General features: G+C 41.7%; 1 protein-coding gene across 1 annotated transcript in view; it reads right to left on the bottom strand.

The window, feature by feature from the left end:
- LOC130342325 (cytochrome P450 2C8-like) overlaps nucleotides 1–13,679 on the bottom strand; it is a gene marked incomplete at its 5' end in the record, with an annotated part of 86,407 nt that overhangs the window by 48,034 nt on the left and 24,694 nt on the right. Inside the window, 2 exons of the mRNA XM_056554273.1 lie at nucleotides 2,357–2,519; nucleotides 7,907–8,012. Of these exons, the coding sequence (XP_056410248.1) occupies nucleotides 2,357–2,519; nucleotides 7,907–8,012 (269 nt within the window). The remainder of the gene's footprint in view (nucleotides 1–2,356; nucleotides 2,520–7,906; nucleotides 8,013–13,679) is intronic.

The raw sequence follows: 13,679 nt of genomic DNA, 5'->3' as shown, positions 1-13,679 counted from the left end.
CATATAAGATAGGGATAGGTATAAGGCTATCCTTCATATAAGATAGGGATAGGTATAAGGCTATCCTTCATATAAGATAGGGATAGGTATAAGGCTATCCTTCATATAAGATAGAGATAGGTATAAGGCTATCCTTCATATAAGGTAGGGATAGGTATAAGGCTATCCTTCATATAAGATAGAGATAGGTATAAGGCTATCCTTCAAATAATATAGGGATAGGTATAAGGCTATCCTTCATATAAGATAGGGATAGGTATAAGGCTATCCTTCATATAAGATAGAGATAGGTATAAGGCTATCCTTCATATAAGATAGGGATAGGTATAAGGCTATCCTTCATATAAGATAGAGATAGGTATAAGGCTATCCTCCATATAAGATAGAGATAGGTATAAGGCTATCCTTCATATAAGATAGGGATAGGTATAAGGCTCCTTCATATAAGATAGAGATAGGTATAAGGCTATCCTTCATATAATATAGAGATAGGTATAAGGCTATCCTTCATATAAGATAGAGATAGGTATAAGGCTATCCTTCAAATAATATAGGGATAGGTATAAGGCTATCCTTCATATAAGATAGAGATAGGTATAAGGCTATCCTTCATATAAGATAGGGATAGGTATAAGGCTATCCTTCATATAAGATAGGGATAGGTATAAGGCTATCCTTCATATAAGATAGAGATAGGTATAAGGTTATCCTTCAAATAATATAGGGATAGGTATAAGGCTATCCTTCATATAAGATAGAGATAGGTATAAGGCTATCCTTCATATAAGATAGAGATAGGTATAAGGTTATCCTTCATATAAGATAGGGATAGGTATAAGGTTATCCTTCATATAAGATAGAGATAGGTATAAGGCTATCCTCCATATAAGATAGAGATAGGTATAAGGCTATCCTTCATATAAGATAGGGATAGGTATAAGGCTATCCTCCATATAAGATAGAGATAGGTATAAGGATATCCTTCATATAAGATAGAGATAGGTATAAGGCTATCCTTCATATAAGATAGGGATAGGTATAAGGCTATCCTCCATATAAGATAGAGATAGGTATAAGGATATCCTTCATATAAGATAGAGATAGGTATAAGGTTATCCTTCATATAAGATAGGGATAGGTATAAGGCTATCCTTCATGTAAGATAGAGATAGGGATAAGACTATCCTTCATATCAGATAGGGCCAGGGACTATTCATAGTATTCAGATTATTGGGCAGACTAGATGGGCCAAATGCTTCTTATCTGCCGACACATTCTATGTTTCTATGTAAAATGCTGGTTGCCGACCATGGGGCCGGAGTATCATGATGTCATAACTCCACCCCGTATGACATCACGCCCAGCCCCTGCTATGCAAGTCTATGGGAGGGGGCGTGACGGCAAGATTGCAGGGGTTACCCAGTGGCGGGACCCCTGCGGTCAGACATCTTAACCCCTATCCTTTGGATAGGGGATGAGATGTCTTAGGACCGGAGAACCCCTTTAAATAAACTGATGCCAAAAAGTTAAACAGATTCCTTCCAGCACTTATCAGCTGCTGTATGCTCCACAGGAAGTTGTGTAGTTCTTTCCAGTCTGACCACAGTGCTCTCTGCTGCCACCTCTGTCTGTGTCAGGAACTGTCCAGAGCAGGAGAAAATCCCCATAGAAAACCTCTCCTGCTCTGAACAGTTCCTGACACGGACAGAGGTGTCAGCAGAGAGCACTGTGGTCAGACTGGAAAGAACTACACAATTTCCTGTGGAGCATACAGCAGCTGATAAGTACTGGAAGGATTAAGATTTTTATATAGAAGTAATTTACAAATCTGTTTAACTTTCTGGCACCAATTTATTCTTCTACAAATTGTTCTTCTGTAGCATACAACAGCTGATAAGTACTGGAAGGATTAAGATTTTTATATAGAAGTCATTTACAAATCTGATAAACTTTCTGGCACCAGTTGGTCTTAAAAAATTGTTTTCGGTTGGAGTACCCCTTTAAATCCTAACATTTCTGTAAATTGCTGCTTTTAGCAAAATGACTCCTTGCACCAGAAAATCTGCTGTAAAGTCTTGGCCACTAGGTGTCTCCCTTCCCTGCAATCTGCTGCCCACTGCCTGCTGTTAGGGGAATTACTCTCTGTAGGACAATGCTGTGTCGGCTGTCACTGATCATCTGCCGTGTGGAGAGGACATCATTGACCTCAGGTTGGTCAGAGACCATGAAAGATTTACAGATACATGCGGGACAAAGCTTATACCCTGTGTGATACCTAATGCAGCTCCTGAGGGGCGGAGCATGAACTCAGGGGAAGGTTAATGATCTAAATCCTTAAAGGGACAGGTCTCCTTACTGTATCCTTCAGAGTAGACATCAATGACCGGAGCGAAGGGGCGTCCGCTGAACTCCTCGCCGTGATTCAACAAGGCGTCCTTCACCGCCTCGTAGCCGCAGAGGACGACAACCGGGTCCGTCAACTTCCAGACAGTAAACACCGGACCGTACTTCCTGCGGAGCTTCAGGGGAAAATGTAAGAAAGTAAGAACAGGAGAACGAATATTCCTATCGACCTCCAGGGCTCAGAGAGTCCATCCCATACAGATCCCATAGAGCAGTGGTCTCCAACCTGCGGACCTCCAGATGTTGCAAAACTACAACTCCCAGCATGCCCGGACAGCCGTTGGCTGTCCGGGCATGCTGGGAGTTGTAGTTTTGCAACATCTGGAGGTCCGCAGGTTGAAGACCACTGCCATAGAGGATGGTGCAGGGTATCTGGGTCCTATCCTATGACGATATAATATTGGCATTATATGGCGGTATTTGAGTGCTGTAAGACACTTATGTTGGCATTGAATGTACATACTATTTATCTGTAAGTATAGTCCATTATTATTATACATAATATATAAGGCTATACTGTGTTTTCTGGGCACAGGGTGTCGTTTTTTGCGTTGCGGTACCTTTTATACATATGCTGTTTAGTTTTATGTTAATACAGTTGGTATATATTTAACATTAGCATTTTTTTTTTTAAAGGGTACCTTTCATCAAAAAAACTTTTGATACATTATAGATTAATGTATGCAGAATAACTTTCCAATAGCATGTTATTAAAAAATATGCTTCTTTCTAGTTAATTTTCCACTTTGAAAAAATGACCACTAGAGGTCTCCCTACCAGTCCTGGCCGCAAGACCTTTTTGATAGATTTCAGACTCATGCTGGAGTCCTAAATCTTAGACTGCAGCCAGGACATAGACAAGCTCAGCACTGTTCCCTGCCAGGGAGCAGTGCTGAGCTTGTCTGTGTCCCGGCTGCAGTCTGAGATTTAGGACTCCAGCATGAGTCTGAAATCTATAAAAAGAGGACTAGTAGAGAGACCCCTAGTGGTCATTTTTTCAAAGTGGAAAATTAAATAGAAAGAAGCATATTTTTAATGACATGCTATTGGAAAGTTATTCTGCATACATTAATCTATAATGTATCAAAAGTTTTTTTGATGAAAAGTACCCTTTAAGCGACTGTTTTGTACATTGTATAGAGCTAAGCCATATGGCACTGACTGGTTAGACGAGGTGGTTTGAGTGAGGATAGGTGGGTAAAACTGTGCTGGCAATGGAGGAGAAGACCGGTCAGACAATAGGGTCTGTAGCTGGCATAAAAAGAGGTGGTTAGGGGACAATACTGGTATTTGAGGGAAAGGATGTAAGAGACAGCACTGCTGCTAGTGGTGGAGGGATGTGCATATGGAGAGTGCTGCTACTGATAAGGATGCCCCTTATGATTTTGATTACTGATCAATATATATATGTATATTAAAAATAGATATATGTGCTAATATGCTGCAGAAAAACACTATTTTCCTTATGAGACATATCAGCTTGCTATTTGCTTGTAACTAAGATGAAGACCTTGGGATGAGGCCAAAAGACGCAAGATAAAGAAGGAGTTGGACGTTAGAGACAAAATATTTGAAGAAATATAGACTGCAGAAGGACGGATACATCCGGAATTTTCTGGTAGAATAGGGAAATGGCAACATAAGTGACCTATGGTTAAGAAAGAAATGAATGCTTAAAATGCTAATATATACAAACGCAATGCTCAAATAACCAATCAAAATATAACATGATGATTTTGACGTGATAACTAACCTTCCCTTTTTGTCAAATGTAAAAACCAATGTACTTCCGTATAATAAACAGAACTCCTTGGGACAGCTCCTTAGCCAGTATGCTGAGAAGGAGATATATACCAACATTTTGTCTGGTGTTTTTTTCTTGTGTCGACACTCATCAGTATACAGCGGCAGTCACTCACATTTAAAGGCCTAACTGTCAGCCAACCTTAACACCACCAGTCATGCTGCCCTGTGTTTAGCGATGCTGGGAACTTATTTTGTGCAGTACTGTGGAATTTGTTTAGCACTGATGGAGAGGTATGCTATGCTGCGCTGTTGTGTTTGGTTAGCACTGTTGCAGATGCAGAGGTATATTGTGCTGCACTGTTTTTTTTGTAGCTGAAGAGATATTTAGAAGTGGACTTTGGTATTTGTTTCACACTGCTGAAGAAGAATTTAGTGCTGCATTATGATATTTCTTTGGAGCTGCTGGGGAGGAATTTTTGTGCTGCACTGTTGTATTCGTTTAGCAATGTTTGAGAGCTGTTTTACATTGCTAGAAAAGTATTTTGTTCTACACTGACTTTTTGACACTAGTAAAAAAAATGTGCTGCTGCATTGTGATATGTTGAGCTGTTGGAGAGGTATCTTGTGCTTAGCTATAGTGTTTGGAACGGGTGCATTTTGTGCTGCACTGCAGTATTTGTTTAGCCCTGTTGAAGAGGTATGTTTGCAGTACTGTAGTAATTGTTTAGAACTGAAGGGGAGGTATTTTGTGCTGCAATATGGTGTTTATTTAGCACTGCTGGAGAGGTATTTCATGTTGCACTCTGATATTTGTTTAGCTAAGATATTTAATGCTGCACTGGGTTTTTTAGTGGCGACGCTGCCGAAGTATTTTTTGCTGCATTGTGGTTTTTGTTTGGCAATGATGAATAGTTATTCATTTAACTTTGTTGGAAAAGTACTATATTTTGCTGTACTTTAAAGCCTGTTTAGCACTGCTGGTGAGGTATTTTGTGCTGTGTTGTACTATGGTAAATTCAGTGGAGCTGTAGAGGTATTTTGTCCTGGACTTTGGTTCTGGTGTAGAGGTGTCTAGTGCTGCACTGTGGTATACACTTAACACTGCGGAGTGCTGTACTGTAGTATTGGTTTAGTGCTGGTGGAGAGGTATTTCATGCTGTAATCTGGTATTGGTTCAACCCTGGTGGAGTGGTATACAGTGCTGCACTTTGGTATTGGTTTAGTGCTGGTGGAGTGGTATACAGTGCTGCACTTTGATATTGGCTTAGTGCTGGTGGAGAGGTATCCAGTGCTGCACTTTGGTTTAGTGCTGGTGGAGAGGTATACAGTGCTGCACTTTGGTTTAGTGCTGGTGGAGAGGTATACAGTGCTGCACTTTGGTTTAGTGCTGGTGGAGAGGTATACAGTGCTGCACTTTGGTTTAGTGCTGGTGGAGAGTAGTGTTGCTCACGAATATTCGCAATGCGAATTTTATTCGCGAATATCGCATATTCGCGAATTCGTGAATATTCGCGAATATAGCACTATATATTCGTAATTACGAATATTCGTTTTTTGTTTTTGTTTTCACAGTACACATCACAGTGATCATCCCTCTCTGCTTCCAGCTTATGTGGTGTAAAGAAGGCTCTAATACTACTGTGTGAGACTGGGGCGCGAATTTTCGCATATGCAAAAATTTGCATATGCTAATTTTTCACATATGCGAATTTACCCTTATGCTAATTTTCGATTGTGCGAATATTCGCATATGCGAAAATAAAACGGGGATATTACGAATATGCGAATATTCGCGAATATATGACGAATATTTTTCCATATATTCGCGAATATTCGCGAATTCGAATATGGCCTATGCCGCTCAACACTAGTGGAGAGGTATACAGTGCTGCACTTTGGTATTGGCTTAGTGCTGGTGGAGAGGTATACAGTGCTGCACTTTGGTATTGGCTTAGTGCTGGTGGAGAGGTATACAGTGCTGCACTTTGGTATTGGTTTAGTGCTGGTGGAGAGGTATACAGTGCTGCACTTTGGTATTGGCTTAGTGCTGGTGGAGAGGTATACAGTGCTGCACTTTGGTATTGGCTTAGTGCTGGTGGAGAGGTATACAGTGCTGCACTTTGGTATTGGTTTAGTGCTGGTGGAGAGGTATACAGTGCTGCACTTTGGTATTGGCTTAGTGCTGGTGGAGAGGTATACAGTGCTGCCCTTTGGTATTGGCTTAGTGCTGTTGGAGTGGTATACAGTGCTGCACTTTGGTATTGGTTTAGTGCTGGTGGAGAGGTATTTCATGCTGTAATCTGGTATTGGTTCAACCCTGGTGGAGTGGTATACAGTGCTGCACTTTGGTATTGGTTTAGTGCTGGTGGAGAGGTATGCAGTGCTGCACTTTGGTATTGGTTTAGTGCTGGTGGAGAGGTATACAGTGCTGCACTTTGGTATTGGCTTAGTGCTGGTGGAGAGGTATACAGTGCTGCACTTTGGTTTAGTGCTAGTGGAGAGGTATACAGTGCTGCCCTTTGGTTTAGTGCTGGTGGAGAGGTATACAGTGCTGCACTTTGGTTTAGTGCTGGTGGAGAGGTATACAGTGCTGCACTTTGGTTTAGTGCTGGTGGAGAGGTATGCAGTGCTGCACTTTGGTATTGGCTTAGTGCTGGTGGAGAGGTATACAGTGCTGCACTTTGGTATTGGCTTAGTGCTGGTGGAAAGGTATACAGTGCTGCACTTTGGTTTAGTGCTGGTGGAGAGGTATACAGTGCTGCACTTTGGTTTAGTGCTGGTGGAGAGGTATACAGTGTTGCACTTTGGTATTGGCTTAGTGCTGGTGGAGAGGTATACAGTGCTGCACTTTGGTTTAGTGCTGGTGGAGAGGTATACAGTGCTGCACTTTGGTTTAGTGCTGGTGGAGAGGTATACAGTGCTGCACTTTGGTATTGGTTTAGTGCTGGTGGAGAGGTATACAGTGCAGCACATTGGTATTGGCTTAGTGCTGGTGGAGAGGTATACAGTGCTGCACTTTGGTTTAGTGCTGGTGGAGAGGTATACAGTGCTGCACTTTGGTTTAGTGCTGGTGGAGAGGTATACAGTGCTGCACTTTGGTTTAGTGCTGGTGGAGAGGTATACAGTGCTGCACTTTGGTATTGGTTTAGTGCTGGTGGAGAGGTATACAGTGCAGCACATTGGTATTGGCTTAGTGCTGGTGGAGAGGTATACAGTGCTGCACTTTGGTTTAGTGCTGGTGGAGAGGTATACAGTGCTGCACTTTGGTTTAGTGCTGGTGGAGAGGTATACAGTGCTGCACTTTGGTTTAGTGCTGGTGGAGAGGTATACAGTGCTGCACTTTGGTTTAGTGCTGGTGGAGAGGTATACAGTGCTGCACTTTGGTATTGGCTTAGTGCTGGTGGAGAGGTATACAGTGCGGCACTTTGGTTTAGTGCCGGTGGAGAGGTATTTCATGCTGTAATCTGGTATTGGATGAACATTGGTGGAGCAGTATTTTGTGCAGTACTGTAGTAATTGTTTAGCATTGCTAGTGCGGCATTTTTTATTGCACTGTGGTGTTTCATTTGCACTGCTAGACAGATATATTGTGCACTGCTGGGAGTAATATAGTCCCTGTACATCGGTATTTGGCGCTGCAGAGCAGTATTTGTTTGCTGGAGAGGACCGATTGGAAAACATTTAAGAAGCTCTAAGGGGGGGGGGGGGCAAATACTTTACAGTAACTAACAATATGAATTCCTGCAATGTCACCTACCTCTGGGAAGTATTTACAGGCAGCGCGGTCCCCAATATATTTAGGAGTTCCCAGAAGAGGCAGCGGAGCTGGTCCCGGGGGTAAGAACTTATATCTTTTCTGTTTTCTCCAAAAAGAAAGAAGGAAGAGGAGGGTGAGGAGGAAGGAGACGACCAGAGAAAGGATCGGGAGGACGCTCATTATCCTGGGGGAGAGGAGAATCATCTGTAAGTATTCTGCAGATTATTACACCTACAGTGGGGATCAAAAGTTTGGGCACCCCAGGTAAAAATCTGTATTAATGTGCATAAAGAAGCCAAGGAAAGATGGAAAAATCTCCAAAAGGCATCAAATTACAGATTAGACATTCTTATAATATGTCACCAAAAGTTACATTTTATTTCCATCATTTACACTTTCAAAATAACCGAAACCAAAAAAATGGCGTCTGCAAAAATTTGGGCCCCCTGCAGAATTTATAGCATGCACTGCCCCCTTTACAAAGCTGAGACCTGCCAGTGTCATGGATTGTTCTCAATCATCATCTGGGAAGACCAGGTGATGTCAATTTCAAAGGTGTTAAATGCCCAGACTCATCTGACCTTGCCCCAACAATCAGCACCATGGGTTCTTCTAAGCAGTTGTCTAGAAATCTGAAACTGAAAATAGTTGACGCTCACAAAGCTGGAGAAGGCTATAAGAAGATAGCAAAACGTTTTCTGATGTCAATATCCTCTGTTCGGAATGTAATTAAGAAATAGCAGTCATCAGGAACAGTGGAAGTTAATGCAAGATCTGGAAGACCAAGAAAAATATCAAACATGACAGCTCGCAGGATTGTGAGAAAAACAATTCAAAACCCACGTTTGACTGCACAATCCCTCCAGAAAGATCTGGCAGACACTGGAGTTGTGGTACACTATTCCACTATAAAGAGATGCTTGTACAAATATGGTCTTCATGGAAGAGTCATCAGAAGAAAACCTCTTCTACGTCCTCACCACAAAAATCAGCGTTTGAACTTTGCAAATGAACATATAGACAAGCCTGATGCATTTTGGAAGCAAGTTCTGTGGACCGATGAGGTTAAAATTGAACTTTTTGGCCAGAATGAGCAAAGGTACGTTTGGAGAAGAAGGGGAACAGAATTTAATGAAAAGAACCTCTGTCCAACTGTTAAGCATGGGGGTGGATCAATCATGCTTTGGGGTCGTATTGCAACCAGTGGCACAGGGAATATCTCACGAGTAGAAGGAAAAATGGATTCAATAAAATTTCAGCAAATTTTGGATACTAACTTGATGCCATCTGTGAAAAAGCTGAAGTTAAAGAGAGGATGGCTTCTACAAATGGATAATGATCCTAAACACACCTCGAAATCCACGGGGGATTACATCAAGAGGTGTAAACTGAAGGTTTTGCCATGGCCTTCACAATCTCCTGACCTCAACATAATTGAAAATCTATGGATAGTCCTTAAAAGAGCAGTGCGTGACAGACAGCCCAGAATTCTTAAAGAACTGGAAGACTTTTGTAAGGAAGAATGGGCAAAGATACCTCAAACAAGAACTGAAAGACTCTTGGCTGGCTACAAAAAGTGTTTACAAGCTGTGATACTTGCCAAAGGGGGCAGTACAAGATATTAACTCTGCAGGGGGCACAAACTTTTGCAGACGCCATTTCTTTTTGTTTTCTGTTATTTTGAAAGTGTAAATGATGGAAATAAAATGTAACTTTTGGTGACATATTATAAGAATGTCTAATCTGTAATTTGATGCCTTTTGGAGATTTTTCCATCTTTCCTCGGCTTCTTTATGCACATTAATACAAATTGTTACCTGGGGTGCACAAACTTTTGATTCCCACTGTATGACCTCTCTACATGTGGTGTACAACTGGGGGAATTACAGTTCGTGACGCCAGGGGACATACATATATACAATCCATACATATATAAAATCCATACATATATACAATCTATACATACATACAATCTATACATATATACAATCTATACATACATACAATCTATACATACATACAATCCATTTATATATACAATCTATACATACATACAATCTATACATACATACATACATACATACATTCTATACATATATACAATCCATACATATATACAATCTATACATACATACAATCTATACATATATACAATCCATACATATATACAATCCATACATACATACAATCTATACATATATAGAATCCATACATATATACAATCTATACATTTATACAATCTATACATACATATAATCTATACATATATACAATCCATTCATACATATATACAAGCCATACATACATACAATCCATACATATATATATATACACAATCCATACATATATACAATCTGTACATACATACAATCCATACATACATATATACAATCAATACATATATACAATCTATACATATATACAATCTGTACATACATACAATCCATACATACATATATATACAATCCATACATATATACAATCTGTACATACATACAATCCGTACATACATTTATACAAGCCATACATACATATATACAATCTGTACATACATTTATACAATCCATACATACATATATACACTCTATACATACATTTATACAATCTGTACATACATACAATCCATACATACATATATACAATCCATACATACATATATACAATCTATACACATACAATCCATGATGTTCACATCCTGAAGGTTCTGCGGGCCTCTTCTATAGATCATGATCTTCACTTCTGTCCATATATTCTCAAGGGATATAAGTCATGTGATCGGCTGTTCTGTTTTCTTTTTTCTTTCTGTGTAACCATTTGATAGTTTCCTGAGTGTTTGGGATCATTGTCCCCCTGAAATGTCCGCCCTCCCTTCATTTTCATCATCCTGGTAGATGGCAGCAGATTTTTGCCACAATGAGGCTGGGTTCACACTACGTTTTGTCCCATACGGGAGCGCATACGGCAGGAGGGAGCTAAAACCTCGCGCTCCCGTATGTGACCGTATGCGCTCCCGTATGTCATTCATTTCAATGAGCTGACCGGAGTGAAACGTTCGGTCGGCTCATTTTTGCGCCGTATGCGCTTTTACAACCGGACCTAAAACCGTGGTTGACCACAGTTTTAGGTCCGGTTGTAAAAGCGCATACGGCGCAAAAATGAGCCGACCGGACCGAACGTTTCACTCCGGTCGGCTCATTGAAATGAATGACATACGGGAGCGCATACGGTCACATACGGGAGCGCGAGGTTTTAGCTCCCTCCTGCCGTATGCGCTCCCGTATGGGACAAAACGTAGTGTGAACCCAGCCTGATTCAGTAAATTTGCCCATTCATCCTTCCTCCAATTTATGGAAAGTTTAACAGAACCATTTGGTGAAACGCATACAGGTCATGGCGGTGTGTGGTGAGTGTGCATACAGGTCATGGCGGTGTGTGGTGAGTGTGCATACAGGTCATGTCGGTGTGTGGTGAGTGTGCATACAGGTCATGGCGGTGTGTGGTAAGTGTGCATACAGGTCATGGCGGTGTGTGGTGAGTGTGCATACAGGTCATGGCGGTGTGTGGTGAGTGTGCATACAGGTCATGGTGGTGTGTGGTGAGTGTGCATACAGGTCATGGCGGTGTGTGGTGAGTGTGCATACAGGTCATGACTAGGGCGATAGTCTAGTCTCTCTGGTCTAGAAAACCCAACTCCAACTTCCTACCCACTATCGGAGACCCGAACACCCTCCCTGGGCCCCATGTCCGCAAGGAACATCTCCACCAAGCTGGGCACCACCCCCAGCCCGGGTGGGCAACTTCTATCTTCTTGGCGGGCTGTCTGCCCCCCCCCCCCTTAACCCCTACCCATAGACCCCCTGTTACTCCTCCCCTTACTCCGCCTCTTTCCCCTTTACTGACCTGCACTTAACCATTTAAGCTCCACGCTACAGCCTACCCCTGTCACTGTACCTGCTAATTCCAGGTCTCCTCCCCACACGTGTCCTCGCTCTTCTCTTTATACACAGATGACTCCTCGCTCTTCTCTTTATACACAGATGACTCCTCGCTCTTCTCTTTATACACAGATGACTCCTCGCTCTTCTCTTTATACACAGATGACTCCTCGCTCTTCTCTTTATACACAGATGACTCCTCGCTCTTCTCTTTATACACAGATGACTCCTCGCTCTTCTCTTTATACACAGATGACTCCTCGCTCCTCTCTTTATACACAGATGACTCCTCGCTCTTCTCTTTATACACAGATGACTCCTCGCTCTTCTCTTTATATACAGATGACTCCTCGCTCTTCTCTTTATACACAGATGACTCCTCGCTCTTCTCTTTATACACAGATGACTCCTCGCTCTTCTCTTTATACACAGATGACTCTTCACTCTTCTCTTTATACACAGATGACTCCTCGCTCTTCTCTTTATACACAGTTGACTCCTCGCTCTTCTCTTTATACACAGATGACTCCTCGCTCTTCTCTTTATATACAGATGAGTTTTCGCTCTTCTCTTTATATACAGATGACTCTTTGCTCGTCTCTTTATATACAGATGACTCTTCACTCTTCTCTTTATATAAAGATGACTCTTTGCTCTTCTCTTTATACACAGATGACTCCTCGCTCTTCTCTTTATACACAGATGACTCCTCGCTCTTCTCTTTATACACAGATGACTCCTCGCTCTTCTCTTTATACACAGATGACTCCTCACTCTTCTCTTTATACACAGATGACTCTTCGCTCTTCTCTTTATATACAGATGACTCCTCACTCCTCGCTCTTCTCTTTATATACAGATGACTCCTCACTCCTCGCTCTTCTCTTTATATACAGATGACTCCTCGCTCTTCTCTTTATATACAGATGACTCTTCGCTCTTCTCTTTATACACAGATGACGCCGCCTCCTTCTCTTTATACACAGATGACTCCTCGCTCTTCTCTTTATATACAGATGACTCCTCGCTCTTCTCTTTATATACAGATGACTCCTCGCTCTTCTCTTTATATACAGATGACTCCTCGCTCTTCTCTTTATATACAGATGAAGCCGCGTCCTTCTCTTTATACACAGATGTCACTTTACTGGATCCAGGTGAAAGTTATTTGTTCTTTATTCCTGTGTTGGCCAAAGTTCATCTCAAACATTTACCGTCACTTCAGAGGAATGAGGATCATAAACCTGCACCGTCCGCTACTGTTCTCTGTTATCAGATCTGATCTTCACTGCAATACAAACTATTGTTCCCTATTATCAATTATATGCCAGACCTATGGGGGGTCTCCACCAGCTATACAAGCGGAAGCTCAGTCAGATTGGATGGAGACGTCTGTGATCAGAAATATCCAGGTCGTCCATAGATTCTCCGTTGGATTCAGTTCTGGGCTGTGACATTTTAGGACAAGATGCTTCATCTATTGTAGCTCTAGACTTCTATTTAGGGTCATTGCAATCTTAACATGAGCCTATTGGTGGCTTCTCTGATCTTCTCCTTGCTAGTCTTGTCAGTTTGGGTGGACGGCCTTGTCTTGGTTGGTTTGGGGTTGTGAAATAGTCTTTCCATTTTCTGGTGATGAATTTTATGGTGCTCCATGAGATGTTCAGAGCTCGGGATATTATTTTATAATCTACAAAACTTTATCCCTGACCTGTTTGGTGAGCTCCTTGGTCTTTATCCCTGACCTGTTTGGTGAGCTCCTTGGTCTTTATCCCTGACCTGTTTGGTGAGCTCCTTGGTCTTTATCCCTGACCTGTTTGGTGAGCTCCTTGGTCTTT

This window comes from Hyla sarda, unplaced genomic scaffold, assembly GCF_029499605.1.
Source record: "Hyla sarda isolate aHylSar1 unplaced genomic scaffold, aHylSar1.hap1 scaffold_648, whole genome shotgun sequence".
Classification (NCBI taxonomy): Eukaryota; Metazoa; Chordata; class Amphibia; order Anura; family Hylidae; genus Hyla; species Hyla sarda.
The sequence above is the reverse complement of the archived record's forward strand: the minus strand, read 5'-3'. Positions and strand labels throughout refer to the sequence as shown.